Source organism: Bombina bombina, chromosome 12 (assembly GCF_027579735.1).
Source record: "Bombina bombina isolate aBomBom1 chromosome 12, aBomBom1.pri, whole genome shotgun sequence".
Classification (NCBI taxonomy): Eukaryota; Metazoa; Chordata; class Amphibia; order Anura; family Bombinatoridae; genus Bombina; species Bombina bombina.
The window spans coordinates 35,064,674-35,089,767 of NC_069510.1; the positions used below are offsets into that span (position 1 = coordinate 35,064,674).

At 43.6% G+C, this 25,094-nt stretch overlaps 1 protein-coding gene across 1 annotated transcript in view; it reads right to left on the reverse strand.

The window, feature by feature from the left end:
• PTPN18 (protein tyrosine phosphatase non-receptor type 18) overlaps window positions 1–25,094 on the reverse strand; it is a 163,142-nt gene that overhangs the window by 46,308 nt on the left and 91,740 nt on the right. The window contains exon 8 of the mRNA XM_053695813.1: window positions 12,321–12,463. Coding sequence (XP_053551788.1) covers window positions 12,321–12,463 — 143 coding nt within the window. The remainder of the gene's footprint in view (window positions 1–12,320; window positions 12,464–25,094) is intronic.

Here is a 25,094-nt window from a genome sequence, read left to right on the forward strand (position 1 = left end):
CTCCTGTAGCTATCAATTACCTGAGAAGCTTACTCTCCTGTAGCTATCAATCACCTGTGAAGCACACTCTCCTGTAGCTATCAATCACCTGTGAAGCACACTCGCCTGCAGCTAACAATCAGCTGTGAAGCACACTCTCCTGTAGTTATTAATCACCTCTGAAGCACACTCTCCTGTAGTTATCAATCACCTCTGAAGCACACTCTCCTGTAGCTATCAATCACCTGTAAAGCACACTCTCCTGTAGTTATCAATCATCTCTGCAGCACACTCTCCTGTAGTTATCAATCACCTCTGAAGCACACTCTCCTGTAGTTATCAATCACCTCTGAAGCACACTCTACTATAGCTAACAATTACCAGTGAAGCGCACTCTCCTGTAGCTAACAATGACCTGTGAAGCACACTCACCTGCAGCTAACAATAACCAGCAAAGTACACTCACCTGCAGCTAACAATCACCTGGGAAGCACATTCACCTGCAGCTATCAATCACCTGAGAAGCGCACTCTCCTGTAGCTAACAATGACCTGTGAAGCAAACTCACCTGCAGCTGACAATTACCAGTGAAGCACACTCACCTGCAGCTAACAATCACCTGTGAAGCACACTCTCCTGCAACTAATAATCACAAGTGAAACGCACTCTCCTGTAGCTAACAATCACCTGTGAAGCACACCCTGCTGTAGCTAACAATCATCTGTGAAGCAAACTCACCTGTAGTTAACAATCACATGTGAAACACACTCTCCAATAGCTAACAATCATCTGTGAAGCACACTCTCCTGTATCTATCAATCACATGTGAAGCACACTCACCTGTAGCTATCAATCACCTGTGAAACACACTCTCCTGTATCTATCAATCACATGTGAAACACACTCTCCTGTAGCTATCAATCACCTTTGAAGCACACTCACCTGCAGCTAACAATCACCTGTGAAGCACATTCACCTGCAGCTAACAATCACCTGTGACGCACACTCTCCTGCAGCTAACAATCACCTGTGAAACACACTCTCCTGTAGCTATCAATCACCTGTGAAGCACACTCTCCTGTAGCTAACGATCACTTGTAAAACACACTCTCCTGTAGCTATCAATCACCTGTGAAACACACTCTCCTGCAGCTAACAATCAGCTGTGAAGCACATTCACCGATAGCTAACAATGACCTGTGAAGCACACTCACCTGCAGCTAACAATTACCAGTGAAGCACACTCACCTGTAGCTAACCTGTGAAGCATACTCTCCTGTATGTAACAATCACCTGTGAAGCACACTCTCCATCAGCTAACAATCACCTGTGAAGCACACTCTGCTGCAACTAATAATCACAAGTGAAGCACACTCTCCTGTAGCTATCAATCACCTGTGAAGCACACTCTCCTGTAGCTATTAATCACCTGTGAAACACACTCTCCTGTAGCTAACAATCACCTGTGAAACGCACTCTCCTGTAGCTATTAATCACCTGTGAAACACACTCTCCTGTAGCTAACAATCACCTGTGAAGCACACTCACCTGCAGCTAACAATCATCTCTGAAGCACACTCTCCTGTATCTATCAATCGCCTGTGAAACACACTCTCCTGTAGCTATCAATCACCTCTGAAGCACACTCTCCTATAGATAACAATCGCCAGTGAAGCGCACTCTCCTGTAGCTAACAATGACCTGTGAAACACACTCACCTGCAGCTAACAATTACCAGTGAAGCACACTCACCTGTAGCTAACAATCACCTGTGAAGCACACTCACCTGCAGCTAACAATCACCTGTGAAGCACACTCTCCTGTAGCTAACAATCACCTGGGAGGCACACTCTCCTGCAGCTAACAATCACCAATGAAGCACACTCACCTATAGCTAACAATCACCTGTGAAGCACACTCTCCTGTAGCTAACAATCACCAGTGAAGCACACTCACCTGCAGCTATCAATCGCCTGTGAAGCACACTCACCTGCAGCTAATACTCACCAGTGAAGCACACTCTCCTGTAGCTAAAATCACCTGTGAAGCACACACTCCTGTAGCTAACAATCACCTGTGAAGCAAACTCACCTGTAGCTATCAATCACCTGTGAAGCACACTCTCCTGTAGCTATCCATCACCTGAGAAGCACACTTTCCTGTAGCTAACAATGACCTGTGAAGCAAACTCACCTACAGCTATCCATCACCTGAGAAGCACACCCTCCTGTAGCTAACAATCACCTGTGAAGCACACTCTCCTGCAGCTAATAATCACCAGTGAATCGCACTCTCCTGTAGCTAACATTCAACTGTGAAGCGCACTCTCCTGTAGCTAACAATCACCAGTGAAGCGCACTTTCCTGTAGCTAACAATCATCTGGGAAGCAAACTCACCTGCAGATAACAATCACCTGTAAAGCACACTCTCCTGTAGCTATCAATCACCTGTAAAGCACACTCTCCTGTAGTTATCAATCACCTCTGAAGCACACTCTCCTGTAGTTATCAATCACCTCTGAAGCACACTCTCCTATAGCTAACAATTACCAGTGAAGCGCACTCTCCTGTAGCTAACAATGACATGTGAAGCACACTCACCTGCAGCTAACAATTACCAGCGAAGTACACTCTCCTGCAGCTAACAATCACCTGGGAATCACATTCACCTGCAGCTATCAATCACCTGAGAAGCACACTCTCCTGTAGCTAACAATCACCTGTGAAGCACACTCTCCTGCAACTAATAATCATAAGTGAAGCACACTCTCCTGTAGCTAACAATCACCTGTGAAGTACACCCTCCTGTAGCTATCAATCACCTCTGAAGCACACTCTCCTATAGCTATCACCAGTGAAGCACACTCACCTGCAGCTAACGATTACCAGTGAAGCACACTCACCTGCAGCTAACAATCACCTGTGAAGCACACTCTCCTGCAACTAATAATCATAAGTGAAGCACACTCTCCTGTAGCTAACAATCACCTGTGAAGTACACCCTCCTGTAGCTATCAATCACCTCTGAAGCACACTCTCCTATAGCTATCACCAGTGAAGCACACTCACCTGCAGCTAACAATTACCAGTGAAGCACACTCACCTGCAGCTAACAATCACCTGTGAAGCACATTCACCTGCAGCTAACAATCACCTGTGATGCACGCTCTCCTGCAGCTAACAATCACCTGTGAAGCACACTCTCCTGTAGCTAACAATCAGCTATGAATCACACTCACCTAGAGCTATCAATCATTTGTGAAGCAAACTCACCTGTAGCTATCAATCACCTGTGAAGCACACTCTCCTGTAGCTATCAATCACCTGAGAAGCACACTTTCCTGTAGCTAACAATGACCTGTGAAGCAAACTCACCTGCAGCTAACAATCACCTGTGAAGCACACTCACCTGTAGCTATCAATCACCTGTGAAGCACACTCTCCTGTAGCTATCAATCACCTGAGAAGCACACTTTCCTGTAGCTAACAATGAACTGTGAAGCAAACTCACCTGCAGCTAACAATCACCTGTGAAGCACACTCTCCTGCAGCTAATAATCACCAGTGAATCGCACTCTCCTGTAGCTAACATTCAACTGTGAAGCGCACTCTCCTGTAGCTAACAATCACCAGTGAAGCGCACTTTCCTGTAGCTAACAATCATCTGGGAAGCAAACTCACCTGCAGATAACAATCACCTGTAAAGCACACTCTCCTGTAGCTATCAATCACCTGTAAAGCACACTCTCCTGTAGTTATCAATCACCTCTGAAGCACACTCTCCTGTAGTTATCAATCACCTCTGAAGCACACTCTCCTATAGCTAACAATTACCAGTGAAGCGCACTCTCCTGTAGCTAACAATGACATGTGAAGCACACTCACCTGCAGCTAACAATTACCAGCGAAGTACACTCACCTGCAGCTAACAATCACCTGGGAATCACATTCACCTGCAGCTATCAATCACCTGAGAAGCGCACTCTCCTGTAGCTAACAATGACCTGTGAAGCAAACTCACCTGCAGCTAACGATTACCAGTGAAGCACACTCACCTGCAGCTAACAATCACCTGTGAAGCACACTCTCCTGCAACTAATAATCATAAGTGAAGCACACTCTCCTGTAGCTAACAATCACCTGTGAAGTACACCCTCCTGTAGCTATCAATCACCTCTGAAGCACACTCTCCTATAGCTATCACCAGTGAAGCACACTCACCTGCAGCTAACAATTACCAGTGAAGCACACTCACCTGCAGCTAACAATCACCTGTGAAGCACATTCACATGCAGCTAACAATCACCTGTGATGCACGCTCTCCTGCAGCTAACAATCACCTGTGAAGCACACTCTCCTGTAGCTAACAATCAGCTATGAACGACACTCACCTAGAGCTATCAATCATCTGTGAAGCACACTCTCCTGTAGCTAACAATCACCTGTGAAGCACACTCTCCTGTAGCTAACAATCACCTGTGAAGCACACTGTCCTGTAGCTAACAATCACCTGTGAAGCACACTCTCCTGTAGCTAACAATCATCTGTGAAGCACACTCACCTGCAGCTAACAATTACCTGTGGAGCATACTCTGCTGTATGTAACAATCACCTGTGAAGCACACTCTTCTGTGGCTAACAATAACCTGAGAAGCACACTCTCCATCAGCTAACAATCACCTGTGAAGCACACTCACCTGCAGCTAATAATCACCTGTGAAGCACACTCTCCTGCAACTAATAATCACAAGTGAAGCGCACTCTCCTGTAGCTACCAATCACATGTGAAGCACACTCACCTGTAGCTATTAATCACCTGTGAAACACACTCTCCTGTAGCTATCAATCACCTGTGAAACACACTCTCCTGTAGCTATCAATCACCTGTGAAACACACTCTCCTGCAGCTAACAATCACCTGTGAAGCACACTTTCCTATAGCTAACGATCACTTGTGAAACACACTCTCCTGTAGCTATCAATCACCTGAGAAGCACACTCTCCTGTAGCTATCAATCACCTGTGAAGCACACTCGCCTGTAGCTATCAATCACCTGTGAAACACACTCTCCTGCAGCTATCAATCACCTGAGAAGCACACTCTCCTGTAACTATCAATCACCTGTGAAACACACTCTCCTGCAGCTAACAATCAGCTGTGAAGCACATTCACCGATAGCTAACAATGACCTGTGAAGCACACTCTCCTGTAGCTAACAATCATCTATAAAGCAAAGTCACCTTCAGCTAACAATCACCTGTGAAGCACACTCTCTTGTAGCTATCAATCACCTCTGAAGCACACTCTCCTATAGATAACAATCACCAGTGAAGCACACTTTCCTGTAGCTAACAATGACCTGTGAAGCACACTCACCTGCAGCTAACAATTACCAGTGAAGCACACTCACCTGTAGCTAACAATCACCTGTGAAGCATACTCACCTGCAGCTAACAATCACCTGTGAAGCACACTCTCCTGTAGCTAACAATCACCTGGGAAGCACACTCTCCTGCAGCTAACAATCACCAATGAAGCACACTCACCTATAGCTAACAATGACCTGTGAAGCACACTCTCCTGTAGCTAACAATCACCTGTGAAGCACACTCACCTGCAGCTATCAATCGCCTGTGAAGCATACTCTCCTGCAGCTAACAATCACATGTGAAGCACACTCACCTGCAGCTATCAATCACCTGTGAAGCACACTCACCTGTAGCTATCAATCACCTCTGAAGCACACTCTCCTATAGCTAATAATCACCAGTGAAGCGCACTCTCCTGTAGCTAACAATCACCTGTGAAGCAAACTCACCTGCAGCTAACAATCACCTGTGAAGCACACTCTCCTGTAGCTAACAATCACCTGTGAAGCACATTCAGCTGTAGCTAACAATCACCTGTGAAACACATTCACCTGTAGTTAACAAGCACCTGTGAAGCACACTCACCTGCAGCTAACAATCATCTGTGAAGCACACTCTCCAATAGCTAACAATCACCTGTGAAGCACACTCACCTGCAGCTAACAATTACCAGTGAAGCACACTGACCTGCAGCTAAAAATCACCTGTGAAGCACACTCTCCTGTAGCTAACTATCACCTGTGAAGCACACCCTCCTGTAGCTAACAATCACATGTGAAGCACACTCTCCTGCAGCTAACAATCACCTGTGAAGCACACTCTCCTGTAGCTAACAATCACCTGTAAATCACACTCACCTGTGAAGCACACTCTCCTGTAGCTAACAATCATCTGTGAAGCACACTCTCCTGTAGCTGACAATCATCTGTGAAGCACACTCACCTGCAGCTAACAATTACCTGTGAAGCATACTCACCTGCAGCTAACAATCACCTGTGAAGCACACTCTCATGTAGCTAACAATCACCTGGGAAGCACACTCTCCTGCAGCTAACAATCACCAATGAAGCACACTCCCCTATAGCTAACAATCACCTGTGAAGCACACTCACCTGCAGCTATCAATCGCCTGTGAAACATACTCTCCTACAGCTAACAATCACATGTGAAGCACACTCACCTGCAGCTAACAATAACCTGTGAAGCACATTCAGCTGTAGCTAACAATCACCTGTGAAACACATTCACCTGTAGTTAACAAGCACCTGTGAAGCACACTCACCTGCAGCTAACAATCATCTGTGAAGCACACTCTCCTGTAGCTATCAATCACCTCTGAAGCACACTCTCCTATAGCTAACAATCACCTGTGAAGCACACTCACCTGCAGCTAACAATTACCAGTGAAGCACACTCACCTGCAGCTAAAAATCACCTGTGAAGCACACTCTCCTGTAGCTAACTATCACCTGTGAAGCACACCCTCCTGTAGCTAACAATCACCTGTGAAGCACACTCTCCTGCAGCTAACAATCACCTGTGAAGCACACTCTCCTGTAGCTAACAATCACCTGTAAATCACACTCACCTGTGAAGCACACTCTCCTGTAGCTAACAATCATCTGTGAAGCACACTCTCCTGTAGCTGACAATCATCTGTGAAGCACACTCACCTGCAGCTAACAATTACCTGTGAAGCATACTCTCCTGTATGTAACAATCCCCTGTGAAGCACACTCTTCTGTGGCTAACAAACACCTGTGAAGCACACTCACCTGCAGCTAACAATCACCTGCGAAACACACTCTCCTGTAGCTATCAATCACCTGTGAAGCACACTCTCCTGTAGCTATCAATCACCTGTGAAACTCACTCTCCTGTAGCTATCAATCACATGTGAAGCACACTCTCCTGTAGCTAACGATCACTTGTGAAACACACTCTCCTGTAGCTATCAATCACCTGAGAAGCACACTCTCCTGTAGCTATCAATCACCTGTGAAACACACTATCCTGCAGCTAACAATCAGCTGTGAAGCACATTCACCGATAGCTAATAATCCCCTGTGAAGCACACTCTCCTGCAGCTAATAATCAGCAGTGAAGCGCACTCTCCTGTAGCTAACAATAACCTGTGAAGCACACTTTCCTGTAGCTAACAATCATCTATGAAACACATTTACCTGTAGTTAACAATCACCTGTGAAGCACACTCTCCAATAGCTAACAATCATCTGTGAAACACACTCTCCTATAGATAACAATCACCAGTGAAGCACACTCACCTGCAGCTAGCAATCACCAATGAAGCACACTCACCTAAAGCTAACAATCACCTGTGAAGCACATTTACCTGTAGTTAACAATTACCTGTGAAGCACACTCACCTGCAGCTAGCAATCACCAATGAAGCACACTCACCTATAGCTAACAATCACCTGTGAAGCATACTCTCCTGTAGCTAACAATCACATGTGAAGCACACTCACCTGCAGCTATCAATCACCTGTGAAGCACGCTCTCCTGCAGCTAACAATCACATGTGAAGCACACTTACCTGCAGCTAACAATCACCAGTGAAGCACACTCTCCTGTAGCTAACAATCACCTGTGAAGCACACTCACCTGCAGCTATCAATCACCTGTGAAGCACGCTCTCCTGCAGCTAGCAATCACCAATAAAGCACACTCACCTATAGCTAACAATCACCTGTGAAGCATACTCTCCTTTAGCTAACAATCACATGTGAAGCACACTCACCTGCAGCTATCAATCACCTGTGAAGCACGCTCTCCTGCAGCTAACAATCACATGTGAAGCACACTTACCTGTAGCTAACAATCACCTGTGAAGCACACTCACCTGCAGCTATCAATCACCTGTGAAGCACGCTCTCCTGCAGCTAACAATCACCTGTGAAGCACACTCACCTGCAGCTATCAATCACCTGTGAAGCACGCTCTCCTGCAGCTAACAATCACATGTAAAGCACACTTACCTGCAGCTAACAATCACCTGTGAAGCACACTCACCTGTAGCTATCAATCACATGTGAAGCACACTCTCCTGTAGCTAACAATCACATTTGAAGCACACTATCCTGTAGCTATCAATCACCTGAGAAGCACACTCTCCTGTAGCTAACAATCACTTGTGAAGCACACTCTCCTGTAGCTATCAATCACCTGAGAAGCACACTCTCCTGTAGCTAACAATCACCTGTGAAGCACACTCTCCTGTAGCTAACAATCAGCTATGAAGCACACAAACCTGCAGCTAACAATCACCTGTGAAGCACATTCACCTGTAGCTAACAATCACCTATGAAGCACACTCTCCTGTAGCTAACAATCACATTTGAAGCACACTATCCTGTAGCTATCAATCACCTGAGAAGCACACTCTCCTGTAGCTAACAATCACTTGTGAAGCACACTCTCCTGTAGCTATCAATCACCTGAGAAGCACACTTACCTGTAGTTAACAATTACCTGTGAAGCACACTCTCCTGTAGCTAACAATCAGCTATGAAGCACACAAACCTGCAGCTAACAATCACCTGTGAAGCACATTCACCTGTAGCTAACAATCACCTATGAAGCACACTCTCCTGTAGCTAACAATCATCTGTGAAGCATACTCACCTGCAGCTAACAATCACCTGTGAAGCACATTCACCTGTAGCTATCAATCACCTATGAAGCATACTCACCTGTAGCTAACAATAACCTGTGAAGCACACTCTCCTGTAGCTAGCAATCACCTGAGAAGCACACTCTCCTGTAGTTACCAATTACCTGAGAAGCACACTCTCCTGTAGCTATCAATCACCTATGAAGCACACTCACCCTCTACTCACAATCACATATGAAACACACTCAACCTTTGCTTAAAATCACCTGTGAAGCACACTCTCCTGTAACTAACAATCACCTGAGAAGCACACTCTCCTGTAGTTAACAATCACCTGTGAAGCACACTCCCCTGTAGCTATCAATCACCTGTGAAGCACATTCACCTGTAGCTAAAAATCACCTGTGAAGCGCACTCTCCTGTAGCTAACAATCACCTGTGAAACACATTCTCCTGTAGTTAACAATCACCTGTGAAACACACTCTCCTGTAGTTAACAATCACCTGTGAAACACACTCTCCTGTAGTTAACAATCACCTGTGAAGCGCACTCTCCTGTAGCTATCAATCACCTGTGAAGAACACTCTCCTGTAGTTATCAATCACCTCTGAAGCACACTATCCTGTAGCTATCAATCACCTGAGAAGAACCCTCTCCTGTAGCTATCAATCACCTATGAAGCACACTCTCCTATAGCTAACAATCACCAATGATGTGCACTCTCCTGTAGCTAACAATCACCTGTGAAGCACACTCACCTGTAGCTAAAAATCACCTGTGAAGCACACTCTCCTGTAGCTAACTATCACCTGTGAAGCACACCCTCCTGTAGCTAACAATCACCTGTGAAGCACACTCTCCTGCAGCTAACAATCACATGTGAAGCACACTCTCCTGTAGCTAACAATCACCTGTAAATCACACTCACCTGTGAAGCACACTCTCCTGTAGCTAACAATCATCTGTGAAGCACACTCTCCTGTAGCTGACAATCATCTGTGAAGCACACTCACCTGCAGCTAACAATTACCTGTGAAGCATACTCTCCTGTATGTAACAATCCCCTGTGAAGCACACTCTTCTGTGGCTAACAAACACCTGTGAAGCACACTCACCTGCAGCTAACAATCACCTGCGAAACACACTCTCCTGTAGCTATCAATCACCTGTGGAGCACACTCTCCTGTAGCTATCAATCACCTGTGAAACTCACTCTCCTGTAGCTATCAATCACATGTGAAGCACACTCTCCTGTAGCTAACGATCACTTGTGAAACACACTCTCCTGTAGCTATCAATCACCTGAGAAGCACACTCTCCTGTAGCTATCAATCACCTGTGAAACACACTATCCTGCAGCTAACAATCAGCTGTGAAGCACATTCACCGATAGCTAATAATCCCCTGTGAAGCACACTCTCCTGCAGCTAATAATCAGCAGTGAAGCGCACTCTCCTGTAGCTAACAATAACCTGTGAAGCACACTTTCCTGTAGCTAACAATCATCTATGAAACACATTTACCTGTAGTTAACAATCACCTGTGAAGCACACTCTCCAATAGCTAACAATCATCTGTGAAACACACTCTCCTATAGATAACAATCACCAGTGAAGCACACTCACCTGCAGCTAGCAATCACCAATGAAGCACACTCTCCTATAGATAACAATCACCAGTGAAGCACACTCTCCTGTAGCTAACAATGACCTGTGAAGCACACTCACCTGCAGCTAGCAATCACCAATGAAGCACACTCACCTATAGCTAACAATCACCTGTGAAGCACATTTACCTGTAGTTAACAATCACCTGTGAAGCACATTTACCTGTAGTTAACAATCACCTGTGAAGCACACTCTCCAATAGCTAACAATCATCTGTGAAACACACTCTCCTATAGATAACAATCACCAGTGAAGCACACTCTCCTGTAGCTAACAATTACCTGTGAAGCACACTCACCTGCAGCTAGCAATCACCAATGAAGCACACTCTCCTGTAGCTAGCAATCACCTGAGAAGCACACTCTCCTGTAGTTACCAATTACCTGAGAAGCACACTCTCCTGTAGCTATCAATCACCTATGAAGCACACTCACCCTCTACTCACAATCACATATGAAACACACTCAACCTTTGCTTAAAATCACCTGTGAAGCACACTCTCCTGTAACTAACAATCACCTGAGAAGCACACTCTCCTGTAGTTAACAATCACCTGTGAAGCACACTCTCCTGTATCTATCAATTACCTGTGAAACACACTATCCTGTAGTTAACAATTACCTGTGAGGCACACTCTCCTGTAGTTAACAATCACCTGTGAAACACACTCTCCTGTAGCTATCAATCACCTGTGAAACACACTATCCTGTAGTTAACAATCACCTGTGAAGCGCACTCTCCTGTAGTTAACAATCACCTGTGAAACACACTCACCTGTAGTTAACAATCACCTGTGAAGCGCACTCTCCTGTAGCTATCAATCACCTGTGAAGAACACTCTCCTGTAGTTATCAATCACCTCTGAAGCACACTATCCTGTAGCTATCAATCACCTGAGAAGAACCCTCTCCTGTAGCTATCAATCACCTGAGAAGAACCCTCTCCTGTAGCTATCAATCACCTCTGAAGCACACTATCCTGTAGCTATCAATCACCTGAGAAGAACCCTCTCCTGTAGCTATCAATCACCTGAGAAGAACCCTCTCCTGTAGCTATCAATCACCTATGAAGCACACTCTCCTATAGCTAACAATCACCAGTGAAGTGCACTCTCCTGTAGCTAACAATCACCTGTGAAGCACACTCACCTGTAGCTAAAAATCACCTGTGAAGCACACTCACCTGTAGCTAACAATCACCTGTGAAGCACACTCACCTGCAGCTAACAATCACCTGTGAAGCACACTCACCTGTAGCTAACAATCACCTGTGAAGCACACTCACCTGCAGCTAACAATCACCTGTGAAGCAAAGGTAACAGAACAAGATAAAATCTAGCTTAGGGTCCCTCAATAACTGTAAGAGATGTAGGTGGCAACATTTATAAAGAACAGTTTAATGGCCTCAATAGAAATATTATGAAGAGAAAAGATTGATGATATATTTCAAAATATATTAATAGATTTAATAAAAAAGCAAATAAAGCATTTCACATAAAAATACCAGAACAAGCAAAAACTATGTGAAATTAGGAATACTAACCTACCACACACACTTGCAATCACACGTATGGGCGTGCACACCTAGAGCATAAACAAGAGAATGCGCAGTCACGCCCCCTTTGCAATGCATATGTGTAAATGTAAGTGTATGCATAATGCATACTCACCTGCAGTGCACACATATGGGAGTGCTGTCTTCTTCCTGATATTGGCGCATCAGTTGGATCATCTCCAGGAAGCAAGAATAGGAGTCAGGGATACCATGATCTGGCCAGGCCACATACTGGAAATGGTAGACTTCTCGCAGCTCCTGCAGGAAATATACAAGTTTCAGCATTGATATTTCATGTAGATAGATCTGCATCAAGCCTCTCAAAAGCCCCTAACCTCTTATCTAAATGACTGTGTTATAGCATCTTACACATAGAGTCCTACAACCAACCACTCACCCAGAGTTTTAGCTCTTGGGCCCTTGCAAGGCTTGCTTTACACAGAGATATGGTACTAGCAAAAGGGAAGAGATAAAAGAATGCCCACACCAACACACAGCTATTCTATGATTCCGCTATTACTGTTGATTGTTTCAAACACTTTAAACATTTAAGTACCTGTATGCCAAGTAGGTAAGACAGCCAGGCTCTTCACCCTCTCTATTCTAGTACCTACAGGGAGAGCAGCAATACCACTGGAAACAAGTGCTCCATATGTCATATATGTGATCTGAGATCTTACTTGGGCATGAAAATACTAATAAGGACTATAGAGGTGAAGCATCTGATCTGGAGTCTTGGCACATAGCTGATATAATGGGAGCTCCAGGTGGCACATATTTGATATTAAGTTTTTGTGGTCTCATTTGGGAATATAGGTGAAGCAATGGAGTCCACACATCTGACATGAGGGTTAACTTGTTCTTCTAGCTGACACAAAAAGGTTGAATGGGCTACTTTAATGCTTGTGGGATATTTCCCTATCAGACCAAACTTGGCCAGTAGTCTTCTTATCCCAGCATCAAGTGAAAGGATAAGGAAATATCCCAGAACAATCCTCGACATTCAGCAACAAGGTATCCAGCAGTTTAGGGGTTAAACAGCAGAGTGATCAGACAGGCAAAGTTCAGTAATAAGGTATCCAGCAGTAAGGAATACTGGTACTTACATAGGTGCCGATTCGAGCCAAGGAGAGTCTGAGGATCTAACCGGCATGAGGGGGAATTGACGTGCGGCGATGACGTTATCACTGCACACTCACAGCGACCACAGCGTCTATGGCAACAGCCATAGCAACAGAGCGGCGTACCGAAGAAAGGAGCAGCGCGGCGTGACATAGCCCCCCACTCAAAGATTCCCTCCGGGAATCAGCATCTACTTCAAAGGGAGAGCAGCATGGAAACTGGAGACCAAAAATAGAGCATGCACATCACGGGCAGGAACCCAGGAACGCTCTGCCACAGAGTAACCCTTCCAGTGCACGAGGTACTGGTGTTGTCTGCGCTTGATTCTGGAGTACAGGATTTTGGCAACCTCATACTCCGGTTCACCATGAATCCGGAGTGGAGGAAGAGGACGTCTGAGTCGAGTATACCTATTCATGATATAGGGTTTGAGCAAGGAGATGTGAAAGACTGGATGAATGTGCAAGGACTTAGGCAAGGCCACTATGTAGGCAACAGGAGAATGTCTTTTGAGGACTTTATAAGGACAAATATACCAAGGCCATAATTTGTGACAAGGTTGACGTAAGCGAATATATTGGGTAGAGACCCAGACACGATCACCTGTAGAAAATGCATGAATGTTAGCTTGATGATGATCGGCAAGCCTCTTGTATCTGGAGACAGTTGATTGTAACTGAGAGCGTATTTGTTGCCAATGGGTAGTGAGGTTAGTGAAGTGACATTCTGCAGCAGGGATTCCTGTAGACTGAGGAGATAGAGGAAAAACACGAGGTTTGCAACCAGCTACGGCCTGGAAAGGAGAGCGTAGTATGCTGTGAATTGACATATGTTCTGAGATAAGCTTCAAGATCCTGGTTGGTTCTCTCCGCGTGCCCGTTAGTCTGGGGATGATATCCAGAGGACAAAGAAACAGTGGTTCCAAGCAATTTGCAAAAGCATCTCCAAAAGCTAGAAACAAATTGAGGTCCTCAATATATAGTATATCATGGAGTTGTACCACATGTAACAGAAAAAGAGTCGACAATTCTTGGGGTGTAGGCAACTTAGGTAAAAGGTACAAAATGAACCAGTTTGGAGAACCGATCCCCCACAACCCAGATGACAGTATGATGGTCAGAAGGAGGGAGATCAACAACAAAATCCATGGCTATGTGTGTCCATGGTTGTTTAGGTATGGACAATGGTTGAAGTAGGCCATGCGGTAGAGGATGGGGAGTCTTATTAACAGCACAAGTTTGACAAGACTTGACATAATCCTGAGAGTCCAACTTCTTGGTAGACCACCACACGTGTTGGAAAGGAGTGACCAGATAGCTTGCTGTCATGAGCCCAGGATAGCACAGGAGAGCAAAGGTTTGGAGATGTCGTAATTCCTCTCTGCAGGAGAGAACCACTTAGAGAAGAAAGCCACAGGATGCAATTTGGAGGTTGAAGGGTCTCTTTGGGTTAAGACAGCACCAGCTCCTATTTCAGAGGCATCAACTGCTAAGGTGAACTGTAAATCAGGATCAGGATGAAGTAGCACAGGAGCTGTACAAATGGCCGTATGATGAGAGAAAGCATCCACGGCTACTGGAGACCAATTCTTACAGTCTCTGTTTCGTTTAGTCAGCTCAGTGAGTGGAGCAACAATCTTGGAAACATTATTTATAAACTTGCGATAATAGTTGGAAAATCCCAAGAATCTCTGTAACTCCTCCAATATGTTGGGCTGAGGCTATTCCAGAACTGCTGTTAGCTTAGTGGGATCCATGGCGAAACCTTCTTTTGAGATGATGTATTCAAGGAGTTTAATCCGGACTTGATCAAATTAACATTTCTCCAATTTGGCCCTTATCTTGTGTTGAAGGCAGTCTTCCACTCATGTCCCGGGAAGATACGAATGAGATTGTATGCCCCACGAAGATCTAATTTTGTAAAGTAGCAAGCATTTTGGAGTGAATCATTTAATTCAGTGATCAAGGGAATAGGATAGCGATTCTTGATCGTTATGTTGTTTAGGTCTCTGTAGTCAATACAGGGTCTCAGACCACCATCCTTTATACCGACAAAAAAGAACCCAGCCCCGGCAGGAGGAAGGGCGAATTAATAAATTCTCTTGGATATATTCTTCCATAGCTTTGGTTTCAGCTTTGGACAGTGGTTAAGTCCTTCCTTTAGGAAGTGGGGCTCCAGGAAAGAGGTCGATTTTGAAGTCGTATTAGCTGTGAGGAGGTAACACATCAGCTGCTTTCTTTTCAAAGACATCTATAAAGTCTGCATATACTGAGGGAAGGTTAGAAGGCTGGCTATAGAAATGTGTTGTAGTGGAGTAACTTTAGCAAGGCAGGAGTGAAAACAGGATTTACCCCAGGAGGCCAACTGTCCCTCAGTCCAGTCGAACAGAGGATTGTGTTTACGTAGCCAAGGAAGACCATTGATAACTGACTGTGCAGGAGAATGAATGACATCAAACTGCAACTGTTCAGAATGTAGGACTCCCACAGTCATGGTTAGGGGTGCTGATTCAAAATTGATTAAATCTGATCCAAGGGAAGTGCCATCCAGAGTGGTTATTTTTAGACATTGTTTTTTCTGGAGAAGAGGCAAACCTGCGTGAATCATAAAATGGTGATATAGGAAATTTCCAGCTGCCCCTGAATCAACAAAGGCCTGAGCGTGGACAGAGTTCTGCAGAAAGGTGAGTGTTATAGGTACCAAGATCCAAGAAGAGTGAGGGGAATAAGTAGTGACCATGCTTAGAGGTACCCCATTTTTATTCTCTAAGCGTTGGCTTTTCCCGGCAGTATATCACATTTCTTAAGTTGGTGTGCATTGGAACCACAATAGAAGCACAGTCTTAATCTCCTTCTTCTCTGTCTTTCGGATTCTGAGGACTTTAGGGAAGAGAGATCCATGGGTTCCTCTTCAGAGGTAACTGGAAGTGCTGAAGGGGTAGAGGACAGTCTAGTGGCTGGACGGGTAGGAGGACGAGAGGGAAGAATTCTGCGAGTTCTCTCTCTTTCAGCTTGGCTTTTATTGAAAGCGTGAATCCAAACTGATGCAGAGTGCTATAAAATCATCCAGGGTAGAGGGAACATCCCTATAAGTGAGTTCATCCTTGAAGCGCTCATAAAGGCCTCTCCGGAAGGCTGCCTTGAGAGCACTGCAATCCCAACTGGTCTCAAGTGCTAAGGTGTGAAATTTGATGGCCTATTGTACCACAGATCTATTGCTCTGGCGGAGATCCAAGAGAGAGTACTCTGCAGCAGAAGTGCAACCAGAAGTCCCAAATACGGAACATAATGCAGAAATGAAGGTATCAGCATCGTTCAGGAGTTGAGCACTCTGTTCCAAAAGGGGAGAGACCCAGGCTAGGGCCTTGTCCTTCAACAAAGAAATGATGAAGGTAACCTTTGACTGATGAGACTGGAAGGTATGGGGGTCATTGCGAAAATACAGTCTGCACTGGCTGAGAAAACCCCTACAGTCGGTAGTGCCATTAAACTTGTCGAGCAACAGTATCCGGGGTATGCTACCAGAAGCAGGGGAGGAGGTTGTGGTACTAGCAGGGACAGGCTGTGTGGCAATAGGAGCAGCATTTTTCTCTGCAACAAGTGAGGAGAGCATAGTAGTAATAGTCTCTAATTTGGAATCCAGGCTTTGCAGGTGTGAGGTGTGGGTTCCCAGCATTTGTCCCTGAAGAGAAATTGCTCTAGCTACCTCATTTGGGTTCATGGCCCAAGTATAATGTAATGCTCGTTGGATATTTCCCTATCAGACCAAACTTGGCCAGTTATCTTCTTATCCCAGCGTCAAGAGGAAGGAAAAGGAAATATCCCAGAACAAAATGAGAGGTATGAAATGAGGTAAGTAGTACTCATGGAAAACAGGGCAGTCCTTAAAATCAGCTGTACAGGAAAAAACAGCAGAGAGGCCAGAGACAGACAAGGTTCGGCAACAATAAGGCAATCCAGCAGGTAAGGGGCTAAACAGCAGAGTGGCCAGACAGGCAACGTTCAGCAACAAGGTATCCAGCAGTTCAGGGGTTAAACGGCAGAGTGGTCAGACATGCAAAGTTCAGCAACAAGGTATCCAGCAGTTCAGGGGTTAAACAGCAGAGTGGTCAGACAGGCAAAGTTCAGCAACAAGGTATCCAGCAGTTCAGGGGTTAAACAGCAGAGTGGTCAGATAGGCAAAGTTCAGCAATAAGGTATCCAGCAGGTCAGGGGTTAAACAGCAGAGTGTTCAGACAGGCAAAGTTCAGCAACAAGGTATTCAGCAGTTCAGGGGTTAAACAGCAGAGTGGTCAGACAGGCAAAGTTCAGCAATAAGGTATCCAGCAGTTAAGGTGTGGACCTCGTGAGATTGATGAGCGTAAACGTGCTCTGCCTGTGAAAAACAAATAGAAAACATGCAAAAAACAGCTATAAGAAGTTAGTCTATTGAAAAATTACTCAACAGGGCCTTTCTCAAGCCATAGGCCTAGATTTGGAGTTCGGCGGTAAAAGGGCTGTTAACGCTCCGCGGGCTTTTTTCTGGCCGCACCATAAAATTAACTCTGGTATCGAGAGTTCAAACAAATGCTGCGTTAGGCTCCAAAAAAGGAGCGTAGAGCATTTTTACCGCAAATGCAACTCTCGATACCAGAGTTGCTTACCGACGCGGCCGGCATCAAAAACGTGCTCGTGCACGATTCCCCCATAGGAAACAATGGGGCTGTTTGAGCTGAAAAAAAACCTAACACCTGCAAAAAAGCAGCGTTCAGCTCCTAACACAGCCCCATTGTTTCCTATGGGGAAACACTTCCTACGTCTGCACCTAACACTCTAACATGTACCCCGAGTCTAAACACCCCTAACCTTACACTTATTAACCCCTATTCTGCCGCCCCCGCTATCGCTGACCCCTGCATATTTTTTTTAACCCCTAATCTGCCGCTCCGTAAACCGCCGCAACCTACGTTATCCCTATGTACCCCTAATCTGCTGCCCTAACATCGCCGACCCCTATGTTATATTTATTAACCCCTAATCTGCCCCCCACAACGTCGCCGACACCTACCTACACTTATTAACCCCTAATCTGCCGAGCGGACCTGAGCGCTACTATAATAAAGTTATTAACCCCTAATCCGCCTCACTAACCCTATCATAAATGGTATTAACCCCTAATCTGCCCTCCCTAACATCGCCGACACCTACCTTCAATTATTAACCCCTAATCTTCCGATCGGAGCTCACCGCTATTCTAATAAATGTATTAACCCCTAAAGCTAAGTCTAACCCTAACACTAACACCCCCCTAACTTAAATATAATTTACATCTAACGAAATAAATTAACTCTTATTAAATAAATTAATCCTATTTAAAGATAAATACTTACCTGTAAAATAAACCCTAATATAGCTACAATATAAATTACAATTATATTATAGCTATTTTAGGATTAATATTTATTTTACAGGCAACTTGGTATTTATTTTAACTAGGTACAATAGCTATTAAATAGTTAAGAACTATTTAATAGTTACCTAGTTAAAATAATTACAAAATTACCTGTAAAATAAATCCTAACCTAAGATATAATTAAACCTAACACTACCCTATCAATAAATTAATTAAATAAACTACCTACAATTACCTACAATTAACCTAACACTACACTATCAATAAATTAAATAAACACAATTGCTACAAATAAATACAATTAAATAAACTAGCTAAAGTACAAAAAATAAAAAAGAACTAAGTTACAGAAAATAAAAAAATATTTACAAACATAAGAAAAATATTACAACAATTTTAAACTAATTACACCTACTCTAAGCCCCCTAATAAAATAACAAAGCCCCCCAAAATAAAAAATTCCCTACCCTATTCTAAATTAAAAAAGTTACAAGCTCTTTTACCTTACCAGCCCTGAACAGGGCCCTTTGCGGGGCATGCCCCAAGAAGTTCAGCTCTTTTGCCTGTAAAAAAAAACATACAATACCCCCCCCCAACATTACAACCCACCACCCACATACCCCTAATCTAACCCAAACCCCCCTTAAATAAACCTAACACTAATCCCCTGAAGATCTTCCTACCTTGTCTTCACCATCCAGGTATCACCGATCGGTCCTGGCTCCGATATCTTCATCCAACCCAAGCGGGGGCTAGACATCCACTGAAGAAGTCCAGAAGAGGGTCCAAAGTCTTCCTCCTATCCGGCAAGAAGAGGACATCCGGACCGGCAAACATCTTCTCCAAGCGGCATCTTCGATCTTCTTCCATCCGGAGCGAAGCGGCAGGATCCTGAAGACCTCCAGCGCGGAACATCCATCCGGCCCGACGACTGATCGACGAATGACTGTTCCTTTAAGGGACGTCATCCAAGATGGCGTCCCTCGAATTCCGATTGGCTGATAGGATTCTATCAGCCAATCGGAATTAAGGTATGAATTTTCTGATTGGCTGATGGAATCAGCCAATCAGAATCAAGTTCAATCCGATTGGCTGATCCAATCAGCCAATCAGATTGAGCTCGCATTCTATTGGCTGTTCCGATCAGCCAATAGAATGCGAGCTCAATCTGATTGGCTGATTGGATCAGCCAATCGGATTGAACTAGATTCTGATTGGCTGATTCCATCAGCCAATCAGAAAATTCATACCTTAATTCCGATTGGCTGATAGAATCCTATCAGCCAATCGGAATTCGAGGGACGCCATCTTGGATGACGTCCCTTAAAGGAACAGTCATTCGTCGATCAGTCGTCGGGCCGGATGGATGTTCCGCGCTGGAGGTCTTCAGGATCCTGCCGCTTCGCTCCGGATGGAAGAAGATCGAAGATGCCGCTTGGAGAAGATGTTTGCCGGTCCGGATGTCCTCTTCTTGCCGGATAGGAGGAAGACTTTGGACCCTCTTCTGGACTTCTTCAGTGGATGTCTAGCCCCCGCTTGGGTTGGATGAAGATATCGGAGCCAGGACCGATCGGTGATACCTGGATGGTGAAGACAAGGTAGGAAGATCTTCAGGGGATTAGTGTTAGGTTTATTTAAGGGGGGTTTGGGTTAGATTAGGGGTATGTGGGTGGTGGGTTGTAATGTTGGGGGGGGGGTATTGTATGTTTTTTTTTACAGGCAAAAGAGCTGAACTTCTTGGGGCATGCCCCGCAAAGGGCCCTGTTCAGGGCTGGTAAGGTAAAAGAGCTTGTAACTTTTTTAATTTAGAATAGGGTAGGGAATTTTTTATTTTGGGGGGCTTTGTTATTTTATTAGGGGGCTTAGAGTAGGTGTAATTAGTTTAAAATTGTTGTAATATTTTTCTTATGTTTGTAAATATTTTTTTATTTTCTGTAACTTAGTTCTTTTTTATTTTTTGTACTTTAGCTAGTTTATTTAATTGTATTTATTTGTAGGAATTGTGTTTAATTAATTTATTGATAGTGTAGTGTTAGGTTAATTGTAGGTAATTGTAGGTAGTTTATTTAATTATTTTATTGATAGGGTAGTGTTAGGTTTAATTATATCTTAGGTTAGGATTTATTTTACAGGTAATTTTGTAATTATTTTAACTAGGTAACTATTAAATAGTTCTTAACTATTTAATAGCTATTGTACCTAGTTAAAATAAATAACAAGTTGCCTGTAAAATAAATATTAATCCTAAAATAGCTATAATATAATTATAATTTATATTGTAGCTATATTAGGGTTTATTTTACAGGTAAGTATTTATCTTTAAATAGGATTAATTTATTTAATAAGAGTTAATTTATTTCGTTAGATGTAAATTATATTTAAGTTAGGGGGGTGTTAGTGTTAGGGTTAGACTTAGCTTTAGGGGTTAATACATTTATTAGAATAGCGGTGAGCTCCGATCGGAAGATTAGGGGTTAATAATTGAAGGTAGGTGTCGGCGATGTTATGGAGGGCAGATTAGGGGGTTAATACTATTTATGATAGGGTTAGTGAGGCGGATTAGGGGCTAATAACTTTATTATAGTAGCGCTCAGGTCCGCTCGGCAGATTAGGAGTTAATAAGTGTAGGTAGGTGTCGGCGACGTTGAGGGGGGCAGATTAGGGGTTAATAAATATAATATAGGGGTCGGCGGTGTTAGGGGCAGCAGATTAGGGGTACATAGGGATAACGTAGGTGGCGGCGCTTTGCGGTCGGAAGATTAGGGGTTAATTATTTTAAGTAGCTGGCGGCGATGTTGTGGGGGGCAGATTAGGGGTTAATAAATGTAATATAGGGGTCGGCGGGGTTAGGGGCAGCAGATTAGGGGTACATAAGTATAACGTAGGTTGCGGTCGGAAGATTAGGGGTTAATTATTTTAAGTAGCTGGCGGCGATGTTGTGGGGGGCAGATTAGGGGTTAATAAATGTAATATAGGGGTCGGGGGGGTTAGGGGCAGCAGATTAGGGGTACATAAGTATAACGTAGGTTGCGGTCGGAAGATTAGGGGTTAATTATTTTAAGTAGCTGGCGGCGATGTTGTGGGGGGCAGATTAGGGGTTAATAAATGTAATATAGGGGTCGGCGGGGTTAGGGGCAGCAGATTAGGGGTACATAAGTATAACGTAGGTGGCGGTCGGCAGATTAGGGGTTAAAATTTTTAATCGAGTGGCGGCGATGTGGGGGGAGCTCGGTTTAGGGGTACATAGGTAGTTTATGGGTGTTAGTGTACTTTAGGGTACAGTAGTTAAGAGCTTTATAAACCGGCGTTAGCCAGAAAGCTCTTAACTCCTGCTATTTTCAGGCGGCTGGAGTTTTGTCGTTAGAGCTCTAACGCTCACTGCAGAAACGACTCTAAATACCAGCGTTAGAAAGATCCCATTGAAAAGATAGGCTACGCAAATGGCGTAGGGGGATCTGCGGTATGGAAAAGTCGCGGCTGTAAAGTGAGCGTTAGACCCTTTAATCACTGACTCCAAATACCAGCGGGCGGCCAAAACCAGCGTTAGGAGCCTCTAACGCTGGTTTTGACGGCTACCGCCGAACTCCAAATCTAGGCCATAAGGAGGTAAGTATAATGAGGCCTTATAAGTGTTATGAGTACCAATCAGTGACTCAAGAAGTTACCGCCAAAATCAATGCAGACCAATGCCGCAACGTCAAAATGTGTATTGCATGTTGATGCCACATGTATTTCCGGTTCCGGTACACGGACGTCCGGTTTGGCGTCATATCCGGTTTGTATACTTCCGGTTTGGCGATATAGCGCTATTTCAGATTCCATGTTTGTTGAGGGCAAACCTTGCCCTAAAATGGAGCTATTCCTCAAATCTATGACTAGAGTATTTGGGATCAACTTGGTGATTATTACATTGTCTTAAACAGCAGAGTGGTCAGACAGGCAAAGTTCAGCACCAATAAGGTAATCAAGCAACAATAGTAAATAACACCCAGGAGCACACAGAGTAAGTCCTATACTTGGGCAGTGAGTATAAGGTATGTAGGTACTTACATAGGCGCTAATTCGCGCCAAGGAGAGTCTGATGATCCAACTGGCATGAGGGGAATTGACGTGCGGCCATGACGTCATTGCTGCACGCTCACAGCAACCGCCGCATCTATGGCAACAGCCATAGCAAAAGAGCAGCGCACCAAAGAAAGGAGCAGCGCGGCGTGACAGCTACACATCTGATTGAACAGAAGAAGGATTTCTGGGGCCACAAACCTGATCAGATGTCTTTATTGTACATTTTGTTGATTCAATGGAGGTTGCAGGGGCCACTTATCTGACCTCAGATATCACTTTGTCATTTAGCTGATACAGAGGAGACTGCAGGAGCTACACATCTGAGCTGAGGTCTCACTTTTATATAGATAGCAAGTCACGTAAATATTTTTCATATTATTTAAATATAAATCAGTGTTTATGCTTTTTTATGCACTGAGTATCTTCTAAGAGGGGTAAGCCCAAAACATTAACTTCCAATTGGTCCTTTAATTATTTTTCTGTCTAATGAAAAGAGCTCTGCTCCTTGTATTTTTATTGGGCATCTTATGCCAAAGTCTGTAGGTCTCTTCCTGACAACTTAATGTCAGCTCTGCAACCAGCTCTGCAATGTCATCTTTTTGTAAGTCTATAATATTCTGGGCTCCATTTGAGAAGTTGCAAGTGCAGTTTTGGAGCACATTCAGCTGCTGGATTGCATAAGGCTTGGTCAGATGACTGCAGCGTCTTAAGCTATATCTCAACTATTAGCTGGCAATTTTCAATACCACCAGAAGTGGGCAGTGTTCCACAAATAGTATTTTGTTCAATTATAAATGTGCATAGTGTGTTGCTGCCCGCTAGCTTCGATGCAGGGCGGACAGGTTCAAAGATGTCCGCCCTTATCCGCTCAGTATTTTTTAAATGGACTCTGTCTGAATTATAGAAGTTTAATTTTGGCTTCTCATTCATCGCTCTTGTCTTCAGCAAAAAATACATGCATCACACATCACAGCTTTGGTTTAGGTGAAAAAAAAACTAAAAGAGGAAGTTGTAATTGTGAATACACATATAAGACAGTTATGTACTAAATATACAAGCTCAAATTTCCTTAAAGGGACACAACAATAAAAGAGGACATTATAAAATTTTTTTATAAAGCATTATATTTAACCTCTGCGCTGAGGTCTTACTTTTATATAGCTAACAAAATTGTCTTCTATTTTTGGCACGTAAATATTCCTCATATTATTCAAATTTAAATCAGGGTTTATGTTTTTTTTATCCACTGAGGATCTTCTAAGAGGGGTAGCCCAAAACATTAACTTCCAATTGGTCCTTTATTTATTTTTCTGTCTAATGAAAAAAAGCTCTGCTCCTTGCATTTTTATTGTGCATTTTATGCCAAAGTCTGTAGGTCTCTTCCTGTCAACTTAATGTCAGCTCTGCAACCAACAACAATATGACACATTAAAGAGGCGTAATAGTCAAAACTTAAAGGGCTCTGTTTATCATTCCAATTCTCCTATATTTTCTCCTAAAAGTTCTCATGAGAAATAATTCTCCTATTTATCATTCAAAAATACTCCTAAAATTGGGCAAGTTCGACTGTAAAATTCTCCTACTCTGTTCTAACTCTCCTTGGAGAACATGTTCTCCAAAAAAAGGGTTAAATTAGATCTTTTAGTCGTATTTCATATAGTTCTCCTCATAATTCTCCTAGTTACAAATTTATCATTTATATTCTCCTGTGGAGGACTGAAGGTTCTCCTGCAAGTTCCTACCTTAAAGTTCTCCATAGTTAATGTGGAGAACAGCATTAGAAATCTATTCTCTACCAGTTGTAGAAGCAGTTACACAAAAAAAGGGCTCTACAAGGTGCAAAAATGATCTATAACAAAGCACAATAATAATGGCTATTGGAGCACAATAATAATTTATGATGGAGTAAAAAAAAAATATATAACAGAGCACAAAAATGATATATAACAGAGCACAAAAATGATAAAAATGATATCTATTGGGGCATAAAAATAAGATATAAAAAAGCGCTAAAATTGAAGCACTAAAACAATGAAAATGTAGATCTATTTTCTTATATGAAAGTTTGCTGAAGAGGGGCGTTAACAAAGCTACTAGGAAGGCTGTATAAAGATTTCTATTGGTTTATATATGATTGACATGGAGAATAGTTGCTTATTTTTAGTGATAAATAAGGAGAAGATACTAATCCGACTGGAGAAATTTATCATTAGTTCTCCCCAGCTCTCCTCAGCTCTCCCATGGAGAAAAAACAACTTTTTTATGATAAATATGGGCGCACATGTGCTCCTCTCCTAAGGAGAGCTGTGGA